The following is a 27,393-nucleotide window of genomic DNA, read 5'->3' on the forward strand; positions in this document are numbered from 1 at the left end:
TTTGGACATCGGAGACAACCTGTTTGCATGGCTTTGCGTTGATTTGTTTGACAGATGACAAGCAGCTGCAAAATTTGCATCCAGTTGCCTTAGAGAAAAAGAGCCCTCTTTGGTCAAGTCATGATATCTGTTATTCCTCTCAGTCACTTCTGTGGCTCTCTTCATGACGTTTGTACTTGAAGCTCTTTTTTTAATTGACACCAAAATAGACACAAATCCCAGAAACGTTTCTACGTCAGACTAAATAGCAGCGGTAGCTAATGAAGTGTGTAACTATCAAATAGCTTGGCTTAGAGAGCATAGTGTTTCCTTTAATAATGGGAGTGTTCTTGAGACGATGACACATGACACACAGCTCCAATATTTTTGGTTTTACAGCAATTCCACCATCCCACATACATAGTAGACCGTTGTTCACTTTCAAATGTCAACTTTGCTTTTAGCCCCTCTGGTGTTCAGGTTGATTTTGGCTCATTTGTGCCGACTTTCTCTACATTCATTTTTTTTGTCTTAGCTCCTTTTAAACTGTCCGACTACAAGCATGGTAGCGGTTTCTATACGCCTGATGAAGTATAAAGCTACCGGGAGCCCAAAATACAAGAAAATTACACAGGCTCTTATAAAATGTACAAATATTCCCTAATAATCACTCAAAATAGTATTGTAGAACAGTTCTAGGCTGTAAAAGTAGTATTTCGCTATTTATACAAACAAATACAAAAAAAAAATTTAAGAAATAAAACCTTAATACAGTGTATTTACAAATTAAGTGATTTTATTTTGTCTTTTTTATTGAAAGTTGAAAGTGTATCACCTTTAAAAAAATTTAATGGTTTCCTATGGAAGCATAATGCATCCACTTGAGAAAAAAAAAGTCTGCCCTGAATTAACAAGATTTTTATCTACGAATTTTGAGAAAAATCTGCTCTGTTTTTCTGAATTAAAGACATTATTATTTCCAAATAATATCATAAGCTGAATTTTGGTTGCAGCGGCTTCCCCCAGTAACTCTCGGCACATATCCACAGCGCTTGGCAAAATAAGCTCCTCTGCAATCGTAAAGGGTTTCTTGCTACGAGCTACACGAGCAGCAACCATGTAGCTAGCTTTCAAAGTGGCTTTTGACTGAGTTGTTAATGTTGTGATGACTTTCTGTTGTGCCTGAAGCCCGTCCCTTTTCCTTAGGAAATATTCTTTTGGCTTCTCGACACATCCTGGGTGCTTTGTGTTTAAGTGTCTCTGGAGCTTCGATGGTTTTAGCGCCTCATTTGACAAGATTTCACCACATTCAACACATTGTGCCTTGGGCTCAGCATCAATGCCTGCCATTACGAATCCAAATTTAATGTATTCAGGGTCATATTTCCTCACCACACGCTTCGGAGCTTTTACTGGCGCAGAGTTGTCTCCCACATCACTTTTTCGCTTTAAAAACCGATCCATTTTGTCTCACTGCATCCGAGAACGTTAGCTAGCTAACAGTGGCAAACACGTTTGTCTCTACCTGATGATGTTTGGTGTTTTTACACAAGGCCTATTAAAGGAGGTTGGGTCATACTTAATCAACGCGCCTTCGGGGTACCGCACATGCGCAGTAATATCTGCTCTGCACTCGCCGAAATTGAGCCGATCGCAACGCACGACCGCAGCTCCAGTTACACTGCGCATGTGTTATACCCAATACAAGACCCGTGTCCGCCTCCTTCAATAGGCTTTGGTTTTACGGCAGCTGGCATCTTACCTCCTTTAGGTTTTACCTGTTCACTTTGCTAAATAATAATAAAAAAATAATCTAGTACCACTGCCTCCGCGGCACACTAGATGGCGCTCTGAGGCCCACCGGTGGGCCGCGGCACACTGGTTGAGAATGGCTGGAGTAGAGGGTACGTTAGCAAGCTAATTTTTTTCTCATTTGTGGTTTGATAAACAGTAAATTCATCAAATTCAGTGCCCGCGTATCGCTATTTCCCAAGCTACTGTAACAGTCATATTTCTCGGTGACGGACCTTCAGTTAGCGGCTTTAGAAACTCTAACTCAGTCTGCACAAATGCCAACGCTGGTGGTAACAGCAGCTGGGTCTAGCCAGTGTAACTACAGCAACAGAAAGTTTGCTTAGCATTATCTAATGCTAACTTTTGGTGAATTTAGGAGAAATCTACAGACGCAAATAGACCAAGTAGTAAAATAAACACCTAAATCTGTGTTTTTAATGTTTTCTTTCCACTAGCCAGAAAGAAGACATGAAAGCAAAATTGACCAGTGTATGAAAAATCGATGTTTATGCCTGTAGTGTCTCGCCCATGCCAGCTTTCTAAACACTGCAGCCATAAAACCCCATTAGGTTCTCTCATGACACTTCTTTCAGCTCCTTGGTTTACGGCCCATGGTTAAGTGGTGCTCTCTACACCTCTCCAAAATCCAAATTCAACAGCAATTTTTTGCAAAGTAAATTTAGGAATCCAATAGTTTGTGGTTGAAATACACTTCACCAGATAAAATGAGCCTCCACAATGCAGAATAGTATTGAAAGGCTCTGTTATCAGCACTCCACAACTGTGGGCGCTCGGACGACCGACAGCAATCAGGTCAAACATTAACTTTTGTTCTGCTGACGAGATGCTGCCACCGCTTCCTTATTAGTGGAAACAGTTGAAAGTGTATATGTGTGTCCAGATGTCGCACTAATGGAGAAGAGGCGTTTGATCGTTACCCGAGCAACCCATAAATCACAGCCCAGACATCTACGGAACTCTGACCAATCAGAGTGAGAGCACTGAGTCGAGATGTTCGGAGGGTCATCCATTTAGAGCTGTCGCCCCAAGATACCAAACGTCAACCTTTTCTCGATGTCGCTGTGATTTAAAACTGGCTGTAAGAGAACTCATTTACTTTGAATACATTTTTGTCTCATTTTTGACAATTTCCTTTACGCTCTTTTGGAGAAGAATCTCACAATCTGCAATAATGGAAGCTGTCTTTGGGGAGCTATTCATGAGATTTGCGTGTTCCATCAAGACTTTGATTGTTAGTCCTTTCTGAAGTGATTAACCTCTTCTCTGAGTTTGAGCATCAGTGTTTGGGTCCATTCCGGCGCTGGAGGAGGTTGATGGCGAGTTTCCAGTTGATGCGGGTCAAAGTGAGCTGGACGGCACTTTTGACCGCGGCCCACTTCACATACCTGCTGGTCGGGGCCACCATCTTCCAGGTACTGGAGCGGGAGGCTGAGAGCAACAACCGGAACCACTTCCAGCTGGAGAAGTTGCACTTCTTGGCTAATTACACCTGCCTGGACGGACCGGCCTTGGAGAAGTTTGTTCAGGTTCACTTTCTTCCCAGTTCTTTAAGGAATTCTTCTCTCATAAGTGCTCTTAAAGCACAACAGTAGAACATTCATTTATTTATAATGTAATACTAATCTGGATTTTGTCATATTAGACCAAATTTGCCAGTTTATTCAAAATGGTAACGTGCTAAAATACAGATCAAAGTAGAGATGATTGACAAAAGGCCCCTAATTGTATACAAGTCTGTACTTCGCTGAGTAAATATGATGACAAAAAGGGCTCATGATCAATTTTATGATTAGGTTAAGTAAATACAATAAATGGTGTTACAGTAACCTGACTTAATAAATCAATAAGTGGGTCATGATCCCAAATATTAACCAACATGATTCATGGAATACATGGTCAGCCTGTTCACCCGAAAACGCGTATGGATGCCACGATAATACGCAGTGTTTAGCATGCAATAAAAATGTCTGTCTCGCTTTTGGCGTTCCATTTACACCATATAATGTGTACCTGTGACTGTTTACAGTCACCTGCGTCCTCATGACATGCAGAATGTCCTTGTATTTTTGTGCTATTTAAACATAACACACATTCAAGGCAGTTGGTGAAATACTCTCGAAATTTAATCTATTTGATTCGTGTACATGGACACTAATTTCTCTTCTTTTTCTTGACATTCAGCACGACATTCAACAACATATTTTTTGTGCATTTTCCTACGAATGTCCAGCAACACGTTACCCATGTGTCAATTTCCGCTGTAGTCTTTTCAAAATAAAACGACTTAGTTAGGTTTAGGAGTAGATCGACTCGGTTAGGCTTAGGCAACAAAACTCCTTAGTAAGGTTTAGAAAAAGATTGCGGTTTGGGTTTAAATAACTTCGGACGTGCTGTAACTTAAGTACGGAAGTTACGTGACAAATAAATCAACTTAGACTTGTGGTTTCACATGGGACACTAACACCAGTCTCCTCTGCAACTTCATGTGTTTTTTGACCCACCCATCCACCCCGACCTCGTCTATACGCAGCGTTTGCTGCTCTCTAGACTTCCCGGTTCACAATTACGTGGATTACATACAAATTGATTTTGTGCTGACCATAACGAAAAAAAATTACACAAATCAATACATTAAATTTCATGACTATTTCACGAACTGTTGTGCGACTGAGCTGTTACACACCTTCCCATGATATTGGGTCGATGTTGGAAGCATTAGTGAGGTGAGTGTGACCTTATTCTAGCATTTTAATACACGTGTTTGTGTGTGTGTTCTCAGGTGATTTTGGATGCCTGGGAAAAGGGAGTGAATCCCTCAGGCAACTCAACCAACCCCAGCAACTGGGATTTCAGTAGCTCCTTCTTTTTTGCAGGCACAGTAGTCACAACTATAGGTGAGCACCTTTTACACTATTCAGCATTTGAACTTGTCTGATTTAATCAAAATAATGACAAACCGCTGTCTTGTCCGCAGGCTACGGTAATCTCTCCCCCAGCACTGTATCTGGTCAGGTGTTTTGTGTGTTTTACGCCCTGTGTGGAATCCCACTGAACCTGGCCTTCCTCAAACAGCTGGGGAAGTGCCTCACCATCCACCTGGGTCGACTGGAGAGGGGAATGGTCTCGGTTGTTCCACACAAGGTACTGACGCATTAGCCATTAACCCTCTATTTGCTACCAGAGATGGGGACTAGTCTGCAGCTGTGTTTCCATTCACATATGTTTATTTGCATTTGCAAAAGCCAATTGGATTATTCCATTGGGTTTTGGATTATTGCAGAAAATATTCTCTGTGGCCAACCGTTGGCTTGGTGTGTCAGGGCCTTAAGACCAAATGACTTGAGTTACATGTCTGTTTGCAACCAAAACATCTGAGATACGGTTTATGGTAATTTTTGCTTTGCTTTTGCTAGCCATCGCTGTAGAGATCAACCCGATAAAATATGCCAAGAAAAGGCCACTTTGTCATGCCCAACTGATGCCTATGTATGGATCTCACCTGTTTCTTTCCTATAGCAAACAGTCGAGCCTCTGGCAGTGAGCTTGTTCTTCATCACGGGCAGCCTGCTGTTTTTGGTCATCCCTCCTCTGGTGTTCAGTTACGTGGAAAGCTGGACGTTCGGCGAGGGCTTCTATTTCGCCTTCATTACCCTCAGCACCATTGGTTTTGGAGATTATGTGGTGGGTGAGTAGAGAGAGCAAACAAGCGCTAATGTGGTGGAAAGACCACTGATAAAAACTGCCTTTTAATGCTTCGAGGCGATCACCGTGTTGTAATTTTAATGTATATAAAGCGAGAACATCTACATTCTGACCCGATGTTTCCGTCTGAGATGAACTGAAATGTTGATTCTTGTAGGGACCGACCCGGGCAAGGAGTACATCTCTCTGTACCGCAGCCTCGCCGGCATATGGATCATCTTTGCCTTGGCTTGGCTTGCTCTCATCCTCAACATGGGAGCCAGAGTAATGGAGCATGCGATCGGCCTGACTCATCCAGGCTTTAAGAAACAGGAGGAGGAAGAGGACGCGTCATCCAGTAAACTAGAAGACGTGTCAAAGATCTGACAGTGGACTGTAGATGGGAAGTTTACATGTTCTATATTGTCTTCTGCATGTAATATTCACTTGGTAGAATTCAAGTGCAGTTTTCTGTACATATGATGATACATGGTACAGTAAGAAAACGGATGTAGCAGCTATTAGCAAAATCTGTTTTTGTAAGATATATGCCCCAGCATATTTATTCCTTCTTTAAATGCTTTACGTTTCACCTTGTCGAGAATTGTTTGAATATATTATACAAATAAGATGGAAAAACATTACAGGCTTTTGTTTCGAAAAATTCTACCTCAACCAAGCCAAGGAGTCAGTACTGTACAGTAGATCAGAGCCCGTATTTATCAAACTTCTAAGAATTACACTTGAGAACACATTTAGAAACTCCTACTGACAATGTAGTATAGTATATAGTATAGTGTATAGTATTCGGGACAACTGCTCGTAATTTGGGATTGGAAAATTAGAATAAACCCGAGTTTTGATTCGTTATAGTCTAATGAAACATTAAATACTGATCGTTGTGAAACATTATTTTGGTGTTGCCCACAGTCAACACTGCCTACATGAATTATGGCTGTTGTATTTTTTTTTTTAGCCATGTACAGTAGTGCTTGGAGTTGATAAATAACTATGCATACAGCGGCAATGCATAGCTATACCGTTGTTGAATTAAAACATTTATGGAAGGAAATGAATCCATCCATCGGTGTCCCAGGACATGCTGAACATCCAGCCAAAACGTCACTGGAGGGAATGGGAGGAGTGGGAAGGGAAATAACCAATGTATCACTGCTGCCTCCCGACATCCAAACAAAGTGTTACAGAGATACAGGAATGAGTCCTAAAACCCGTAAATGAGTTAGCATTTCTGGTACTTCCGGTTCCCTCGTCTGGAAGTCAATGTGATTTTAGTTAGATACCTGAAATAAGGTCTGTGGTTAACACAAGCTGAAGAGATTTTAACGTTTTGTTATCTTGCTGAACAAAACATGTAAGTATCATAGTCGTTTTTTTGCCACAGAGCTTATTTTCTGCAATAATCCAAAACCCAATGGAACAATCCCATTGGCTTTCTGTCAAGGGAACCCAGGGTGATGCTAACTTCCTGGTTGGCCTACAAAAATACGTCATCCCTGGAGCACTCTATTACTACTGTTCGTTGACACTGAATGTAATGTACTGGAGGCCACACCCACCGCGGACACTTGGCCACGCCCACCCCCAACTCCGCCCTGTCCCGAATTTCACCACGAGGGTCGTGTCCACAAGGTAACCCACAAGTTGCAAGAGGTCATCGGGCAGCGAGTCTCGAGAGAGTTTTTGCATGTTTTCGCAAATTGTGGGTTACCTTCTAGACACGACCCATTCTCATCTGGTCACTCTACTCAGAAGTGATCATGGGATTGATCACGTGTGCTTTGATTAGGTATAGCCAATTAGAAACAAGCATTTAACCTACATCTGTTTGATTGTCCATTTTTTTTTTTTTTTTTAAATCCTTAGATTTATTGCAGATTAACAGATTAACATGGAAAACTATAATATATAATATTTTATAATATAATATAGCAAAAAAAAATTATAATACACGAATAGGGAGTACATATTAGGAAATTATTATTATTTTTTTATTATTATTTTTTACTTTTGGCAGTTTGATAAATACGGGCCCAGGTTAAAAGTCTCAATATGAAAAAAAGTGTTTTTCCTCAGGTAGGAATCCTGTAATGTTTTTCCACCCGCAGACAACAGGTTGAATTGTGGACACCTGTCAAACGATGAATCTGTGTCTTTTTGTACTTTTTGTTTATTTTCTTTTTATTGTATTACCCAAATGCTTCATTAGAATGTTCTAATGTCACACTGTGCAAGTGTCCATGTGTATATGTATGTTGTGTGTGTGTGATCATGTGAGTCCACATCTGTGTTTGTGTACTGACGGTAAACTCTGGTGAATTGAGCACAGAGGGCTCCTTTAAACAAACACATTAATCAAGATGGTGGTGTGAGGTGACCCGAGAGCACACAGGACTGATCCCAGAGAGGCAGCTGGAATACAGGAGGAGGAGGAGGAGGGCTCCAACTGGCCGCAACTGTTAGCAGAGCGAGAACTGTCACTTTCTGTCTGAAACCAGTCGGTGTGAGAACTGTCGTCCCGAAGAATGAAATGCAACTGAAATACCTATTAGGGCTGTCAATCGATTCAAATATATAATCGCGATTAATCGCAAATAAATCCAATTTTTTGATCTATTCAAAATGTACCTTAAAGGGAGATTTGTCAAGTATTTAATACTCTTATCAACATGGGAGTGGACAAATATGCTGCTTTACGCAAATGTATGTATATATTTATTATTGGAAATCAATTAACAACACAAAAAATGACAAATATTGTCCAGAAACCCTCACAGGTACTGCATTTTGCATGAAAAATATGCTCAAATCATAACATGGCAAACCGCAGCCCAACAGGCAACAACAGCTGTCAGTGTGTCAGTGTGCTGACTTGACTATGACTTGCCCCAAACTGCATGTGATTATCATAAAGTGGGCATGTCTGTAAAGGGGAGACTCGTGGGTACCCATATAACCCATTTTCATTCACATATCTTGAGGTCAGAGGTCAAGGGACCCCTTTGAAAATGTACATGCCAGTTTTTCTCTCGCCAGTATCTCCACTCTAGCTTTAAAACTGAGCCCGCTATAACCTAAAAATGCAAGTTGCGTTAAAGCTTTAAAGAATTTAGTGGCGTTAAAACGAATTTGCATTAACATGTTATTATCGCATTAACTTTGACAGCCTTAATACATGTATAATGTGTTATTTTCTCAGTCCTAGAGATTGTACAGTGCCTCTAGAAACCACACACCAACTACTGTGACCGGTCTTCAATTGACCCCCTGCCATAACCTCCATGACCTCATAGGCAGTGGCTCATTTTGGCCAGAAAACTCCCAACATTTGACCTTATCCACAGTCCTCACCTACAGCCCAACCTGTGCTTTTGACTCTCCCTCTTCTCATTTCGCTCCTCTAAATTTGCATGGCAGGTCATTGGAGTGATTGAAACAGTAGTGCGGGTGGAGGTTCATTTGCCTGCACTGCATGGAAAGATGAGAAGCCGAGCAGGTAAACCCTCACTCCTCGCTGTCCCCGGCTGCAGAGGTCAAGACGCTCAGCTCGTTCTGTACCAGGGAGCCCCGAGATGGGAATAAAGGAGATGTTCAACTTGGCGCAGGTGTCCTCCATCCTCGTGCTCGGGGTGGTCTACGTGACCTACGTGCTGATCGGCGGGGTGGTTTTCTGGAAGCTGGAGGGAGATCTCGGACAGAAGGACATCGGTCGTTTGCTGTCGAACAAAAAGATGGTGCTCACGACGTACACCTGTCTGAACCAAGAAGGCCTGGAGGCGGTGGCTCAGGTGAGGCTCGGGGCATGAAAAGAGATTCAGGTTTAAGGAATGGGTTGAGGAGGAGACATGGAGAATGTTTTAAATGTATTTCATTGCTTTTTACAGCTAGCATACAGTTGAAACAGTGTTTCAGTATTTGACTGTTTACTCCTGTGTAGTGGCCAACACAACCAAAGTTACTGATTTAAAAAGACGTGAGATTCATATCAGTTATGTGTTTTCCATTTTACCTTCACTGCCAATAAATCACTCAAGTAATCAACAACAGTAGTCGGACATAATATAGATTTGATCCTTTAAACAAGAACAACAAACTAATCTGCCACTGAAAGAAATGGACGGCCATTTGCAATCACTTGTAGGTCCATTATGTGGCAAAGAGGCAACTTCTTCCATGCAAATACCAGCTTTTCCAACCCTGCCCTGACTTGATTTACACAGCAGCAAAGTTGTGCAATCTTTTCATTGGAAACCGATGAGATGAGATGATCTGATGAAATCCATTCTGGAGAAAAGCACGTTGTGTTGCAAGCACTGTTTGCATAGTAAGAGCAACAATAGATTGTTGATAATTCTGCCGGGTAATCTGAGACAAGAGTTTGAGCATTTGCCACTGCAACCGAATCTCATGGGAAGGCGTATTAAAAAAAAAAAGTACGACATGTCTGCATGTCATGATAAGGCATTTTAGGCTTTTCACATTCATTTATGATGTTTCGTACTGTGAAAACAGTCGCAGTTATGTTCAGGCAACAAAACTACTTAGTTAGGTTTAGGAAAGACATCAAGGCTGGACCACTGTGTAGCATTTAAGGGGATCTATTGGCAGAAATGGAATATAATATTCATAAGTATGTTTTCTTTAGTGTTTGATCACCTGATAATAAGAATCATTATTTATGTTCTGTTAGAATGAGCCGTTTATATCGACATAGGGAGCGGGTCATCTTCACGAAGTCCGCTATGTTGCACCGCCATGTTTCTACAGTAGCCCAGAACGGACAAACCAAACACTGTTAACTATTCTACTATTACTATTCTATACTACTCACTACTACTCTCTCTCTCTCTCTTGCTTCACCACTCACTTCCCACATACACACACACACTCTACGCACTGGCTCTGTTCCAAATGACCTACAACCGGCTCTAGAGAGAGGGCCATTCGCGTTTTCGCATCAGCCACCGTAGCTCTCCAACACGCTTGGTACACGGGAGAGGCTTCAGTCGGTTGCAATCACCTCACCTCACTGCTAGATACCGCCAGATCCTACACACTGGACCTTCAAAATAATAAGTCAAATTTGTACTTAAACAACGTAACATAACTGCGGAAAACACGGCGAGAGACGGGAGAGAGCAACGGGCAATTTCCGGGTCGGAAAAGTGAGGCCAATGCGGAAGTGCCTTAAACTTGCATTCTTTCTAATAGCCAGCAGGGGGCGACTCCTCTGGATGCAAAAAGAAGTCCGATTGTATAGAAGTCTATGAGAAAATGACCCTAAACATTGTAAACATAAGTTTATGTTCTCAATCACTAGTTACTTCAATACAGCATGATGTTCATTTAGTAAATTATGGTCCCATTTAGAGTCAAATAAACCATAAAGCAGGGGATGCTTTAGGGCGGGGCTACCTTGTGATTGACAGGTCGCTACCACGGCATTGTCCGGTCTGGGGGTTGTCCGTGTTTTCATCTTAGAACTTTAACCCTTTCACAGTGTGTTCATTAAGTAAATTGTAATATTTTGGTCCCATAAAAATGTCTTATTCAGTTGTACTTAGCTCCACCCTCTTGTGTCACTTCCGGTTGCCAAAAACCAAGATGGCGTCAGCCAAAATGCCAATCTCGAAGCATCAAAATGGCAGTCCACAAACCAATGGATGACGTCACATTGATCACGTCCACTTCTTATATACAGTCCATGGCAGAGAGTTGTTCATGTTTGCCAATATTTTTTCGACCGTCTTAGACCATAGAAATAACATGTATGAATTTTTAAAAATGGGCGTAGTTCCCCTTTAAAGACTTCAATAACAAGGTCACAGGTCTCAGACTGTTATGTATTTCTTTTGGAGCAATTTCCCACTCTGGTGATGAACTCGAGACATTTATGTAACAGACTGTATCAACATATTTGCTCTGGCTGACACAGTGCTGAGAGGGGGCTTCACCATGTCAGGCCGACAACTGTACTATATTGACCTAAAAGGTATTGGATCAATACGTATACAGGAGTTACATAACTGTGAGTCAGAAGGTCTGACCCAAGTCCATGAGTTACGCCATTGTTTCAATTGAGTTTGACCATTTTTACCCAGTTTGTCATTTTGATCTGTTTCAGGTTGTTCAAGAGGCATCCAAGGCAGGACTGAGTTTGAAAGGCAACTACACCACGGACGGATTCTGGAAATTCACCAGCTCAGCTGTGTTTGCTGCCACTGTGGTGACAACTATAGGTTAGACAACACAGGATGAAACCCCAGAGATTTTAATGACACAATAATCTAACAATTCTAGACAATAGAATTTGGTTTGTGCAACCTAAACATCTGTGATTTGATAATATCAGGCTTTTAACCTGGTCAACAACCCATATGACCAGTTTTTCTTTACTCATTTTAGACCCCCAAAAAATTGTATTCCTGTTGGTATAAATAAAGCTAAGTTCACACTACACGACTTTCAAAGTCATCAGATTGAACCTGAGTCTTGAGGTTGTTGTGGTTTTCATACTACATGACTGACCGGCGACAGGAGGTCACACACTACAAGATCTTTCCCCAGGAGGAATCCCCCATGAGGTCTCCAAACTATGTTTTGTCACAAAAATACACAATAAAAAACGTGATACCATACTCGAGACACAATGCTGATGTTGTTGTTGGCAGTTGTTTACGAAATAGCCTATTTCCACCAAGCCCCCAGGAAGAGTGCCGGGCTTTAAAGCGAATGTTTGTAGTCCATTTCATGATGCCATTTGGCCCAAAAAGACTTTTTTCCCATAGACTTACATTGGGAAAGAGACATCAGTAAATCAGCGGATAATTTTCTTTGAGGTAAATCAACTTCCCAATAAAAACACTCTCTCATAGCCCTTATTTAGTACATTAGGTCCTAAAAGTTGTAAAATAGCTGAATCCAGAGTTATTCTCCTTCCTCCGTTCATGTGAATGAGACCCAGACAGAGGCTGGAGCGAGGGGCTGGGAGGTGGAGTTCAAGGAAACGCTACTGTGCCTGCTCTTTGGCCCCAATGGATGCAGAAGATCGCCGGTAGATCCGGGTACTTTATCACTCGGCAGCCATTTTGGCTTCACGCGCCACTGAGCAACTCTCATAGGAATGAACGCTGTATCCAGTTTTCTTTATACATCCATGGTCCCCAACAGGTCCAGATATTTAGCACAGTTTTTGGAGCTTCACGCCAAAATCGACAGATCCGAGGCAAATAGGCATTGGCTCGCATCATGGCATCGATGCTCGTAAGCGTCATGTGTGAACTGTTCAAAGATGCGAGATGCGAGATATCTGGAATGCGTCTGCGAGGCATCGGCGAGCGTTGGCGAGCATCGTCAAGCCTCTCGACTCGCATCTTTGAACAGTTCACACATGACGCTTATGAGCATCGATGCCATGATGCGAGCCAATGCCGATTTGCCTCTGATCTGTAGCTTTTGTCGGGAAGCTACAAAAACTGTGAAAATCTGGCCTCAAGTCACGTCTCTAGCTATTACCCTCTCATTTAGAATAATATGGGAAATTACCATATCAGGCACAAGCTGTTTTGTTTGTTTTATTTTACCTTTTTTTAATTTAATTAATAAATACATGTTTTTTTTTAATTTTGTATGTGTTTTTGAAGATTTCTGAGCATGTGGCACTTTTCAAAAGTGCTCCTCTTTATTTTTTTTTCATTGTGTATTTATTTCAAGATGACGCTTGTTTGTCAATGAAAGGGTCTTACAGTTCTTCTTGTCCTTACACCACAGTGAGAGGACACACTAACAGTTTACAGTTTTGCAGGTTATGGGAACATGAGTCCCCTTTCCACTGCTGGCCAGATCTTCTGTGTGTTCTTCGCACTGATCGGTATCCCGCTCAACATGGTGGTGCTCAACAGGGTGGGCAAGTACATGCTCGCTATCGAGAGGAACATCTCCGACTTCCTCGAGGGGAAGACCGGGCGAAGAGTGAGCAGATCTTTAATCACTTAGATGTTTCAGATTACTCTGGAAAATTCTGTCTCCGCACATTACAAGTGTAAAAATGATTCTTTTGGAATTTGACTCACTTCTCTCGGCAGAAGTGTACCCGCTTCTTTGTCCACCTGGTGTCTTACCTGTGTGGAGCGGTGCTCTTCTTCGTTGTGCCCATGATTCTGTTCCAGCTGCATGAGGGCTGGACCTTCTCCCAGGCCATGTACTACTGCTTCATCACCCTCAGCACCATCGGCTTCGGAGACTTTGTGGCAGGTACGGCAACAGTAATCACACTGTAGAACCCTTTTTGGTTCCTGATAGAACCTTTTATAAAGTTTCCACCTGGAACCCTTAACATAAAAGGTTATACCTAAAACCATCTGTGAAAGGTTCCACCCAGAACCCCCTATGAGAGGTTCTACAGAGAACCCTTCTATGGTGTAATGGTTGCAACCAGAACCTTCTCTGGGGGTTATATCCAGATCCTTTCAACCTAAGGGTACTAACAAGAACCCACCCATGGGGTTCTACCAAGAACTCTTAAATATCCCAGGGGTTTCATATAGCCTACAGTAGAACCCAGGGGACTACCCATAGAACCTTTAACACACTAACCCTGGTTTTACTTTAAGCCTTAATGGGCCGGGCTGATGTGGTCCAGCGCAACCTACAACACTCATGCTTCCCGATCAAGGAGATTTTATGAAATTAGTTCTACTACAGCCGTTACTATTTCAGTGGTGCAGTCGATTTCAATTGTGCCAGACTGTTCTGTTATATTATACAGTAAAATTAAGATCAAGCAAATGGGTAGACGTTCAGGAAGAGCTCTTGTGAAACCCTTAGTTCTAAGAGTCTGCAATGCCGATTGTCAACAGATTCAACACATTGAGGTTTTTTTAACACTATACTTTGCTTTATATTAATTGAGTCATTCTTTTACAGACAGTAATCCAGACAAAGAATACCCAGAGTGGTACAGCGTCCTCATGGCCTGTTGGATCTTCTTCGGCCTGGCCTGGCTCTCCCTCGTCATCAACCACTCCATCGACATCCTGGAGCGGCTCAACAGCCACTTCAAACAGCGGTGGGCTGGAGGGAGGAAGGAGGAAGCGTCCGGCAGCGCAGAGATCGACAACCCAGACACACAGGTGGAGGAGGAAGATGAGATCAAGAAGCCTCCGATGACTCAGTAAAACTGCAAAACAAGGTGAAGATCTCAGTGAGCTGACCTAGTTATAGAAATATTTGTCTGTAGATCAGGACATGGGAAACAATACATCATGGGATGTGGCTAAGCCATGGCAGGATGTGTGTGTGTGTGTGTTATGAGACTGTAAATGTTGAGAGTCTGTGATGATATAATATGTGACGAGCAGTTTGTCAGTTTTGATCCTTGCTCCTCAACCACCCTTAAAATATTGACTCATTTTTGTTGAGTCAGGTTTGTTTGTTTTTGACGGCATGCGACATCGACGTGCTGTTCAGCCTGTTAACATGTCACCGTAAACATGGGACTGCTTGTAATCTACTTGGTTAAAAAAAGAGATTAAAGTCTAGTGAAGGATACTGGGTCAACACTTACTTTGCCCCATGTATCTGTGTATGAGTTAGTGGTCAGTGGAACACTGCAGTCAGTCTGTCTGTTGCTCTTTGGCCTCTCGGTGTGTTGCTCACCCCACTGACCACAAACCAAGTCATTTGCCAACTTAGTGGCATTCTGCTTTTGACTGTCTGAGCAACCAGCTCAGTTTGTGAAATAGTCACAAAATGTAATGTATTGATTTGTGTACACAGGTTTTCACTTTTTTGTTGTTGTTGTGATGGGCAGCACAAAATCAATGTTTATGTACAATATTAAAATGCTAACAACTAATATCTAAATATACCAAATACTATTATACTGATATATTAATACTAGAGAAATCCTATAATATTCTTGTTTTTATTTGAAATGTGTTACTTGCTTAATCATGTCCTATGTAGAGCCTTTAGGAAAGCTCATCTATGCTGGAATTAGCTTTTATATCCACTAGGTGGTGTTATTATACTGACACTGGACTTAACATTCAAACCAGATGCAAAGCAGCAAATATTCACTATATACTGAATAATGTTGTAATCATATAAACAGATCACATCCAAACAGTCAATATATTCCTACATTTTCCTATTCAAAAGAATATATTATAAACCCAAACTACACTATCCACAAAGAAATTTCCAATCAAATGTAATTTCTTGTCCTTATTGCATAATTAAATAAATGTGTACAGATTTCATTATGTATTTGTTTTTTGTTTGTTGGTGTTTTGCTGCATACTTTCTCTTGACAATGGCCCACACTAGAATAGAAACAATGCAGGACATAGAGGCACAAACGGCCTCTTGAGGCTCATATATCACAGAGCAAGTCAGGCAACACTGAGGAGGAGTGAATGACAAAGACAGACGGCGAGCGGCGGGGACAGAGTGGAAAATGAGAGTGCTGGGGAGATGGATGGTAAGACAAGGAGAATGGAGTTGAAGAAAGGGAGAGATATTTTTAGGGAAAGTGCAAAATTCCAGACACTAAAGAGGGAAAAGATTTCTGCTTTTTTTTTTATTTTTCTCTGTATGGATTGTGGGAAGTATGAAGGGGGGGAATGGAGTGAGAGTGACAGGACTGTGACCGTTATACAACAAAATGCCACATACCTGTTTGGCCACGGTTCAATGAGGGCTCAGCATGTGTGAGAAGGCTGGTGCCTCTCACTCATTCTGTCTAATCGACCAGGGGTTTAGTCTGCTTACTGTCCACAGTGAGACAAGACTCGCTGAAATTGAGGTGCCATCATCATCATCATCACCAGCATCATCTATCTTTATTTAATTCACCAAAAGAACCCACCTGCTAACTCAATCTAATATTCAATGGAATCTTTCAGTGGCAATTCCAAAAGTGGTATGACACTCCTATAGTGTAAGAGTAAAGCCGGAGATATATATATATTTGCTTTTTAACCACACGTTCACGTAGACAACCGGCTGCGTCGTGAGTGTTCACTGCTACCCCCTTTTTCTAGCAAAATTAGCACGTTTATGTAGATTTTCATGGGAAAACCCGATAAAAATAAACTTCTTTCCCATTGCAAGTATGCCTTGCGGTTGCACTGGCCTTTTCTGTTTTTTTTTTTAATGGTGTGTCATGTTCGACAACACGCGACGGCTGGAAACAGGGTTAGTAAACAGTGAAAATGTTAAAGTTGATTAATCATTTTACTGATTCAGTCTCTCTTTCAAACTCTGAAACCAGAGTTGTTGGAACAGTGGAAAGACGTTGAGTTTTAGTTGGTTTCTGTCGAGTTTGAATGAAGTGTGTTTCACAGTGATCCGCGAGGTAAAATGATTGTTTCTGTCAATGGAGTCTGGTGGCTTTGAGGAGACCATATAACGGCAGTTTCTTTTCACATCTAACTCTGTGAATTAAGGGTTTATTTCAAATAAGCCAGAGTTGGTGATTGTTGTAACAGTGAAAAGACTAACAAAGACGGTTTTGATGAGCTTTATTTTGTTTCTGTCGAGTTTGAATGAAGTGTGTTTCACAATGATCCGCTAGGTAAAATTATTGTTTCTGTCAATGGAGTCTGGTGGCTTTGAGGAGACCATATGACGGCAGTTTCTTTTCACATCTAACTTGGTCAAGTAAGGGTTTATTTCAACCAAACCAGATTTGGTGATTGTTGGTGTGATGATTTTGGTTTTGTTGGTAGGTTTTTTTGTGTTTGCTCTCTCTCTCTCTCTCTCCCTCTCCCCTCTCTGTTCTTTTTTCTCCTGGCAGGGCATGTGTGTGGCAGTGAGTGTGGCTGGCTCCTCCCAGGGCAGCCACGAGGCACACCAGGTCAATTTGAATCAGCTCATCAACCTCTCCATAAAAGCATCACAGTCTTCACTTCACTACTCTGCCAAATAATCCCGTCTCGTTCGGTAGTGCATCGCGTACCTTCTCTTCTAATGTTTCTATTTTTCTAGTGTTGCAACAGTGGATAGACTAACCAAGATGGTTTTGATGAGTTTTATTTTGTCGAGATTGAATGAAGTAAGTTTTGATGATCAGCGAGGTAAAATGACTGTTGTCTGACTGGAGTCTGGTGACTTTGAGAAGAGCATATTAATTGTATGTTTTGTACGTCAATAAATGATAATAACTGTCCAAATCCCTGACGATTTTAATCATTATATATCCACTTAAACGCTTGTCACACAGCATCGAGCCGGAAAAGGGGTGAAAATTAGCGTTTCCAGCCGGGTGTCATGTTTCCATCACTGCTGATCGGAGCTGGAGCCGATAAATACCCGTGACTAATGCCGATTGTAACCTTTCCCACTAAAGACAAAAGATATTAGTGGGTGTTAGTGGGTGTTTTGTCCAGTGGGAAAGGGGCTATATACTCGCCTATGTACTACAGGTGTTGCTGTAGGACGCTCCGTTTTTCCAACATTGTCCGCCGCGCACGGACGCAACGGTCTCGGACGTGTTTCTTTTTCTTTTTGCAGGTTTCCGCGTCGACTAGAAGAAGAAGAAGAAAGGCACTTTGCTGAACCAGGAGGGGAAATTCAATTTTTTCACTCTGTTATTTTAACAGCCCCGAGCAGTGGGGGGTCTGGTGCCTTGCTCAAGGGCACCTCGGCAGTGTCCAAGAGGCAAACAGGCATCTCTCCAGCTACCAGTTCACACTTGGTACTTCAGTACTTGGTCCATGCGGGGACTTGAACCGGCTACCCCTTCGGTTCCCAATACAAGTCCCTATGGACTGATCTACTGCCGCCCCACCAAACCTGCCGACTATAGGTTATTCAACATGTGGAATTGAAGTTGCGTAATAAATCACATAACACACATTGCAAAATCTATGGAGAATATTTGAAGTATCAGGGTGTGTCTGCTTGTGCAGGTTTTATGTAACTGTGCAGCTGCAGCTGACTGTGTTATATATTGTTCCCTGTGGATACATTCTGGGTGCACCCAAACTGACATACAGTAAGAACACCTTTCAATGCTAAAATGCATGTCATGCTGATACACACACACACACACACACACACACACACACTCACACTCAAACCAAAAACATTCACTAAACTCATGGTCACGTTTTAGATGCATGCAAAAAGAACACTCAACCCAATGCATCACACTTCACAGTTCACTTTTGTTAATATAAACGTCAAAACACGTGTCCTGCAGGCACACAGGAAACAACGTAAATCCCTATTATGAACATACACAAAGGTCTGTGTATATGTTCTTTATCTCGTCCGCATACATGGGAGCAGCAGACGGGTCACGTGAAACGCATCCAAACTAACCTATCCGTCATGTGGATGTGCTTTCAAAGTGTTGTGTGTGACCTGCAGTGCACTGTCTGACCTTACATGCCAATTCAGAAAACAGTATGTAGTTTTTTTAAGAACACAGACTTCTTGTTTAACTTGAGATGGGAGAACTTTCCAGATCCGCATTTGCAAATGTGAACCTTATTTATTACAGTAAAAACGCTCATCCCTTATAGGACAAACTTGCTCTTTGTGGATTCATCTTTGAAGTGCCACCACAGAGTCTCTCAGCATTACTTCTTTGTTTATACAGGAAACATGCCAGACAGCTAAAACACTGTGCAGACCTCACATATGATTGACATTTTAATACTACACAAATATTATACTGTGTACTTTAGCATAATGACTTCTTAAGTCTTTCCTTGCTTAGAAATCCCTTCATTTGCTCTCTATTGCTCCCCATAGAGTGCAAATGAGGTAGCATAATCATCACTGACGACATCAGGGCCATGTTACAAAAACTGCAACCATATGGGATTAACATTATAGGGCCATTTTTGTTCATGATATGGGAAAAAAATACATATATCTGCTACTAATGGTAGACTTTGTGTCTGTAAGTTGTACAATGACAATGTACGGAACTTAGTGTGGCTGGTGGCACACAGGAAGTGACATGTTTTTACACTGCAGCTACAGTAGCTCTTGTACTCCTGACAGTTTTGAATGGCAAAACAACACTGCAGCCCTGAAGTCTCTGTTCATCAGGTTTAAAGGAACAGTGTGTAAGATCTAGCAGTGAGGTTGCAGAATGCAACCAACTGACGCCTCTTCCGTGTGCCAAGCGTGTAGGAGAACTATGGTGGCCAACGCAACAACGTGAATGGCCCTCTCTTGAGCCATTTGCTGTAAGAGTAGCGCTTGGTCATTTGGAGCCGAGCCAGTGTGTACAGTGTGTGTGTAAGTGGGAAGTGAGTGGTGAAGCAAGAGAGAGAGAGCGGCGGCGACGGTAGAGTAACTTTATCAACACCGGCCCAAGTAGGAAAAGTGTTTGGTTTGTCCGTTTTGGGCTACTGTTGAAACATTGTGACGCAACATGTCGGACTCCGTGAAGATGATCCGCTCCCTATGTAAATATAAACGGTTCATTCTAAGGTAACGAAAACACAACAATTCTTATTTTCAGGTGATTATACAATAAAGAAAAATTACTTAATAATATTATATTGCATTTCTGCCAAAAGATCCCCCTAAATGCTACACATTCGTCCTTTAAGGGGTTGGTGCACATCAACAGTTTGTCCAGATTAAATTTAGTACTATTAAAGGGACAGTTCATACCAAAAATATAAAAGCGTTTCCTCTAACCTTTAGTGCTATTTATCAATCTAGATACTGTTGGTGTGAGTTGACAAGGAGATATTAGACGAAGACATGTCTGCCTTCACTCGAATATAATGGTTTCATGTTGGAACTATTTTCTTTCTGGCCATCACAAGTTGGCCCTTGTCAAAGTCGCTCACATCCTTACGCTGGCCCCTTTTTTCTGCCTCCAACACATCAACTTCAAGGACAAAATGTTCACTTGCTGTCTAATATATCCTACCCTGCGCCAGGAGCCATTGTACCGAGATAATCCATGTTATTTACTTCACCTGTCAGTGGTCTTACTGTTATGGCTGATCAGTGTATATTAGCAGGTCATGTTTAAATAACTATTTTAACTGCTGACTTTGAGGTTGTTAAGGAACAGAGATGAGTGACATCATGCTCAAACCCTTTGTGGTTAACTGCAGTCAGAATTGAAATATTCTGATCTGCCCATATTTACGCGCCTCGTAACCAGCACCCAGTGTCCTAATCGCATTTCTGTGGTTATTAATCATTGACCAGCAAAACATCTGCTCAGATCACGCTGGGTAAAAGAAAATCAACTACACAGAGATAACTGTGGACGATAAAGCTAAATTAGGACTGCAATTAAAAAATATGACTGCTGTAAATACTTAAGTGATGAAGTTATGAGATGATAAAAAACATTACTGACACATGACCCAGATAAATATTACTGGGGTAATAATTAAAGGCAGATACAGTGCAGTCAATCTCTAATCACATTCTTATACAACAGCCATATAGGGGGGGTGTTTACTGCACTTATCTGTGCAACTTTTTGTCTTTCACATTTGGCTCCAGTATTAGTCAACTGATAATGTTTGCCTTATGCGTGTCCCTCTCCATCCAACTCATTGGACCTGAACTCCCTATTCTGAGCCAATGGGAGGACAACATACACATTCTGCCTCTAAAGTCATGCGTGTATTTTTTTCCTCCTCCTTTTTTCCTCTCCTCCGTAACCCGGCTTCGACTCATCTGTGACACGGTTGATGTTCTGAGTCAACCCACCTTAAACTCCCTCGTCTCTGACAGTTTGACCTCTGTGTTTGTGTGCATTTTTGAACCTGACCGATTGACCGTCTTGTTTTACTTTCCCTTACGAGGGATCAACTGCTGCTTTAACAATTACTGTGATCAGACTATAGTGGACAGATGGGCTTGTGCTGAGTTGACAACAGTATAGGCAAGACGCTGCCACGTGTGGCAAGCCGTTTTAACGTTTAATAGCTAGGTAGGAGATTCATTAGAGATATCTGCAACGTCATTTTGCCCGGTCATAACTCTAATTCAAGATATCCATCCATCCATCCATCTTCAACCGCTTATCCGGGATCGGGTCGCGGGGGCAACAGCTCCAGCAGGGGACCCCAAACTTCCCTTTCCCGGGCCACATTAACCAGCTCTGACTGGGGGATCCCGAGGCGTTCCCAGGCCAGAGTAGAGATATAATCTCTCCACCTAGTCCTGGGTCTTCCCCGTGGTCTCCTCCCAGCTGGTCGTGCCTGCAACACCTCCCAAGGGAGGCGCCCAGGAGGCATCCGTGCTAGATGCCCGAACCACCTCAACTGGCTCCTTTCGACGCAAAGGATAATTCAAGATATCCCTAATTCTAATTTGACTAGGCAAAACTTTAATTTTAGATAATTAAGAAAAAATAAGTACATTTTGACTAGTACGATTCAAACTACTTTTGCCATTCATGTGTGTGGGGCTTGTCATTATGGATATCCACAACTGAATTATGACTAGTCGTGATTCCAGTTTCTATATCTACAATTTAATTCTGACTAGTCAGAATTCCAGTTCAAGATAATTAATTATCTTTTAATTCCTCTCAATTGAAGATATCTACATTGTCATTTTTAGATATCTAAAACGGATAGTCTAAATGTAATTACAGATATCTAAAATTTTTGACGAGGTGAAATGACGTTGCAGATATCTGTAATTTTGTCAGAGGGGGGGGGATGGGACGGGAGCTGAAGCTATTCAAACATGCTATGGCGCTGCACTGCAGTCGTATGGGTTTATAAAGTGTGTCTGGAGACAATAAATCTACAATAAGCTGTAAATTTCATCCACAACTTTCTAGTGAACAAAGCTCTCATTGGCCACAGATTCCTTGATGATGAGCTCTTTCTATTTCATGTCATTTTCTAACTATCTGATCCACAGCGGTCCCTGACCACTTGTCTCACAGAGACCGATGTTATGTGTCCAGCTCGGAGGACTAAAAGCTCATTGTGATTAAAATGAGGTTGTAGCTCGTTGTCTACCTTACTACGGTTAGAAAGAGCCCTCTTTGGTGTTTTAACTATATTTCTCTTATGAGTTATTGATCCAGGAAGTTTGAATCTGTGAATGTCTTTCATACTCTACCGAACTATCCAAGTTAGCAAAAGCTTCTGCTGACACTGTTCAGATGCTTTGTTGGGCCGATATCCAATGGGAAGCCTTGATGAGCAACATCATGCACAACAATTCTTACTAGTCATAATGAGGTTTGAGATATCTGTAACTGTTATTTAGGATAGACAGAACTGAATTACAGACATCTCTAACTGTTGTTTTAACTAGTCACAATGTAATTATGACTAGTCAAAATGCAATTGTGGATATCTCTAATGTTAATTCCGGATAGTCAAGCTGAGCTATTAAATGTTAAAACGGCTTGCCATAGCCACAAACTGGAAAGATGTAGCCAGAGAGGAGAGCATGAGGGCAGATAAACTGACCAGATGTCTTTCTCATTAGCTGAACAACTTGAACAGTCATCCCATTTCCAGCCTTCTCCACCATCCTCACCTGCAGCTATGATACACTATGACACCTTTAGTGAATGTCTAGAGGTTGACAGGAGGCAGACTAAACACTGAAAAAAAACACTGTCTGCTGCTGAGTCACTGAAAAAAGATGGACGTGTATCTACCTGCATGTGTTTGTCTGGTGAGGGTCGCTGACACGCGAGCATCACCGCCCCTCTCTGCTCATCTGTGTTTTTGTCTTCACCCTTACGTCAGAGTACCTAAACAAGGCCGTGTGCAAAAATGTGTCATGTTGAACATAGAAGAGCCAGTAAATAAAAGGCCAAGGCCACTCTCAAACTGTCTCACTAACAACAAAGCAGAGCAGACAGATAATAATCCCAGACCACGATGACCTGCCCAAAACACTGTGAGAGTTCACCTTCTCCTAAGTACTCATTAACAACACACTCATGCCAAAACATGTCTGGTTGTATACACATGAAGATGTGCAGGCCTATTATGCGTGGTATACTGTAGGGGAACTTTTTGGCATGAGAATACTTTTGAAGGCCTTTAATGCATGAGCATGACTAAATATTCTTCGAATGTTAACAAGAAGAGTCTACAGCCATTAATAATGCGCAGTTTGACCCAGATCCCACGAGTCGGCTGGTGTTGGGGTGAGCTTACTAGAAAATATTGCACATTCGGGTGGGCGGTGACAAATTGACAAAGCAGCATCCCGAGTAAGTTATTAATAACTTACAGAAACATTGCATGCAATAGTCCACCTTCTCTTCCCCTCTCTCTGTCTAAAACACACACACACCAACCATATTTTTGACGCAAGCAGCGTAGTTCACAGCAGCAGTAGACAGTGAAAGTGATCTATTGACTGTATATTGACATCATATCAGCGACATTACTACAGTTTCAATGTCTAGAATATCTGTAGAATATGTTACGGACATGAAAAAAGTAAAGATTTATTTTTAAATCAACACTTCCTGCTTTCATTTCAAAATAAAAGCCCTCAAGCGTTTTTTTCTGTGGACAGAATTCTTTCATTTGTTTGCACAAGGCTTTTATTCTGAAATATTTGCAGGACAGTGTTGTAGAACATGCAGTGACTTGGAGAGCTCCCTGAATGAATATAGTATGGAGTTTTAATGGTGGATTATTACTATTATTTACAAATTACCACACGTTTCTTAACCTTTTACTGTTTAAAATAAATATAAATGACACTTATAATGAAATGAAATGGCCATTATGAGAGGCAAACTTTAAAGAAAGGGCTGGCAGCAGCAGCAGAAACAGCCGTTCAGCGAGACACGCGCTCCTCACTTTCCCTGTGTGGACAAAGCATTGTGTGTGACTAATTGAACAGTTCTTTTCTCTTACAAATACTAATATTTAAACAAATATTTGTTGTTTTTATTTATTCATTTATTAGATTTTTTTTTTTCTAGCAGCTTCCCTGGCAGCACGTGATTTTACAGCATAGTTGCACAGCGGTTTGTGAAATAGTAATGAAATTTAATGGATAAGTAAGTAGTTTTATTTTGAAAAGACGTGTTGCTGGACATTCGTAGGAAAACGCACAAAAAATACGTTGTCGAAATAGATTACATTTTGTGACTATTTCACAAACTGCCATTAGACTGTGTTGGATTTTAACACATTCCGTGCCACCACCACCACGTAATGTGCTGTCAAGAGGCCGTGGTCATTTCACATATGTCTGTGCGATGACGTTGCACACACACACTGCGAGATGCGGCGCTCAAGTCTGCTTGTTTCTGTCCTTGTCTCAGACCTCAGTCCTGACAATTGTGCCACTCTCGGTTGGGTCGGGTTCGGGTGGTTGATTAATGCATATTTTTGCGGGTCGGTTGGGTGCGGGCAATAGAAAACCCTGGACCCGCGTGTCACTAACAGCCATGCTAGTGGCTCGAGGGGGTTGTATTTAAGCACAGTGGTGCCTCGAGCCAAATGCTAACATCATCACGCTAAAATGTTCACACTGACAGTGCTACTGTTATAATGTTTACCAGGAGCACCATCTCAGTTTAGTTTGTTAGCATGGATGAATTACAGAACGGGCCTACTGAGTCTTTTATCAGGGGACACCCTGGCCTTCACCTACAAAATGTCACTCACTGAGACACGTACCAACCACAAAACAACTACAAAGAGGCACAAAACAGCTACAAAAAGATGCAAAACGACTACAAAAAGGGGCAAAACAACCACCGACCACACAAATAATGACATAAAAAACAAAACAATTACAAAGTGACACAAAACACCTATAAAAGACACAAAATGACCACCAAAAAGGCTAAACAACCATAAAGTGTGTGTCTTGCTCCTACATCAGAGAGGTGGTGGGGCCTTTTGCATGTCTGTGCCCAAGGGCCCGTTGGCTCATAATCCACCCATGCGTGCTAACATTAGCACTAAACAGCTGGGGGTGATGGGAATGTCAGTAGTTTTGCAGATATTCGGTCATAAACTAAAGTGTTGGATGAGGACTGAAACAATTAACTAACAATTAACTATTTTGAGGAGTTTGAGAAGTTTTTCAAGCGAACATGCCAAACATGCTCTGGTTTCAACTTCTCAGTTGTTAGGACTTTCTGCTTTTTCTCTATATATTATCATTGTAACTAAAAATACTATATTTGGACAGTTAGCCAGACAGTTTGAAGACATCACCTTGGGCTTTATTGTGACATATTAGGTACTTTTTTCCACTATTTTCAGACATTTTATTGAAAAACACTCATTGATCAATCAAGAAAGTAATCAACTGATTAATTAGGCAAATTAATAAAACATGATATTTATTTGTAGCCCTTAATTGAACAAATATTTTTTTTCCTGATGATGGTGGTAGATAAAAAGTCAGGGATCAGTTATTACAGTTATTACAGTTACTGCAATTCACCCGATATCTGTTGACTCACAAACCACAAATGTTAACCTCATGGTGGCGCTAGAGGAAAAGTCAGGGGATCACCAAAGTCGTCAGGATTCATCCTCTGGGCGACGAGAATGCCTGTACAAAAATTACAAGCAATCCATCCATCCAACAGTTGTTGAGATATTTTAGTCTGGACCAAATAGTGGATCGACTATATACTGTATATTGCCACCCACAGCCGTAGTGAAACCGGAATTTCCGGTTCTGTTCCAAAAGTAAGAAAGCTTAATCAAAAGTCCCATTGACATTATACAGTGGTGCTGCAGTGGGTAGAAATATGATTAAAAAAAGTTATTTTTATAAAACGGTCACTGTATCCTGACAGTAGTGCATGAGACAGGTAATCTGAAAAAAATCATGTCCCTGTGTTTCCTCCTGTGTCCTCCGGTGTCCTCCTAATGGCATCTGCAAGATTTCACAGACCAGAGGAAAACAACCAATCACAGGCGAACTGGAGCCTCGCCGTCTCTTAGAAACATCTTGTAGTGTACTGTTTAGCTGTAAAATGAGAACGTTTGTGACCCGGCAGCCATGTTGAGATCAGTTGAGGAAATACCAAGCACCGCCCACCAGCCGGAGCACATGCCAAAAATATATTGCCTACCCCCACTTTAATGAACATTTCCCATAATCCCTAGACCTTTTCAAACAGCAGGAGAGGAGAGGAGAAATGAACGCTGTAAATTCAATTCAAACTTTATTTCAGACACACAGGAGGGTCCATAGCAATAAAAGAAAAAAGAAACAAAAACATACGAGATAAGACCACAGCAGTTCATCATTCAATTCATATGTAGGCTATCTCGCCAGTGTTTTCTGAGCCTGGATGAGTACCGTCTAGTGCAGCTCTTGCTCAGGCTGGTTAAAGCCTCTATGATGCTGTTCTCTTACTCATCCAAGCGACAAATAAAATGATACATCAAATGTCTTAAAAGTGTCTCACATGTAGGAATACCAGAGGGCACAAACAGTTGACTGGCACTATGCCATCTGGGAACCCGAAGCAACTACCTCATTGCATCATTGTAAGCCACTATGAGCCTTCAGCATACTACTTTTCTTGTAGCTAAACCAAAGATGAGCTGTGTACAGAGGCGTGCAGAAAGCTCTAAATAATGAACATTCTACATTTACAGAACACATACTGAACTTACGAAGCAACATTTTTGCCTGAGCATATAGTTTACAGCACTGTCGATAGATATCTCTGTCATCATTCCAATCATCAGTGAGAAAATGGCCAAGGTATTTTATTTCCTTGCATGTCGTGAGAGGAATATCGCACAAGTGAAACACAGAAAAAAATATTTTTTTTATCTTCTCTACTTTTGACTATCATCAAATTACTTTTTTTGGCATTCAATTTAATGTCGTAGTCTTTGCCGTATTGTGAGCACACCTTCAGCAGTAATTGCTGCAGCCCAGCACTATATGGACTGAGAATTACCATGTCATCAGCATACATTA

At 41.6% G+C, this 27,393-nt stretch overlaps 2 protein-coding genes across 3 annotated transcripts; both read left to right on the plus strand.

Moving 5' to 3' along the window:
- The first annotated feature begins 1,434 nt into the window (after window positions 1-1,434).
- On the plus strand, window positions 1,435-5,862 carry LOC141783777 (potassium channel, subfamily K, member 16-like). Of its 2 annotated transcripts, none has more exons than XM_074661273.1 (5): window positions 1,435-3,320; window positions 4,574-4,688; window positions 4,769-4,935; window positions 5,311-5,479; window positions 5,654-5,862. In XM_074661273.1, exons 1-5 carry the CDS (start codon window positions 3,108-3,110, stop codon window positions 5,860-5,862), a joined length of 873 nt encoding a protein of 290 aa, XP_074517374.1. In that variant the 5' UTR covers window positions 1,435-3,107. The 2 variants fall into 2 exon arrangements, with proteins under 2 accessions (XP_074517374.1, XP_074517376.1); XM_074661275.1 differs by having other exon boundaries at window positions 5,311-5,475; window positions 5,654-5,861.
- A 3,203-nt stretch (window positions 5,863-9,065) lies between these two features.
- LOC141783776 (potassium channel subfamily K member 17-like) lies at window positions 9,066-15,692 on the plus strand. Its single transcript, XM_074661272.1, has 5 exons — window positions 9,066-9,281; window positions 11,618-11,732; window positions 13,298-13,464; window positions 13,578-13,746; window positions 14,419-15,692. The coding sequence occupies exons 1-5, from the start codon at window positions 9,066-9,068 to the stop codon at window positions 14,667-14,669; spliced, it is 918 nt and encodes a 305-aa protein (XP_074517373.1). The 3' UTR covers window positions 14,670-15,692.
- Window positions 15,693-27,393: the final 11,701 nt, after the last annotated feature.

This window comes from Sebastes fasciatus, chromosome 15 (genome assembly GCF_043250625.1).
Source record: "Sebastes fasciatus isolate fSebFas1 chromosome 15, fSebFas1.pri, whole genome shotgun sequence".
NCBI classification, from domain to species: domain Eukaryota; kingdom Metazoa; phylum Chordata; class Actinopteri; order Perciformes; family Sebastidae; genus Sebastes; species Sebastes fasciatus.

What these genes read in the sequence shown, in the direction of transcription:
- LOC141783777 (XM_074661273.1), top strand. Translation starts at nt 3,108, where the DNA reads ATGGCGAGTTTCCAGTTGATGCGGGTCAAAGTGAGCTGGACGGCACTT. An exon ending in CCTTGGAGAAGTTTGTTCAG is followed by an intron (nt 3,321 to 4,573) that starts GTTCACTTTCTT and finishes GTGTGTTCTCAG; the next exon opens with GTGATTTTGGATGCCTGGGA. An exon ending in CACAGTAGTCACAACTATAG is followed by an intron (nt 4,689 to 4,768) that starts GTGAGCACCTTT and finishes TCTTGTCCGCAG; the next exon opens with GCTACGGTAATCTCTCCCCC.
- LOC141783776 (XM_074661272.1), top strand. Translation starts at nt 9,066, where the DNA reads ATGGGAATAAAGGAGATGTTCAACTTGGCGCAGGTGTCCTCCATCCTC. An exon ending in GCCTGGAGGCGGTGGCTCAG is followed by an intron (nt 9,282 to 11,617) that starts GTGAGGCTCGGG and finishes GATCTGTTTCAG; the next exon opens with GTTGTTCAAGAGGCATCCAA. An exon ending in AGGGGAAGACCGGGCGAAGA is followed by an intron (nt 13,465 to 13,577) that starts GTGAGCAGATCT and finishes TTCTCTCGGCAG; the next exon opens with AAGTGTACCCGCTTCTTTGT.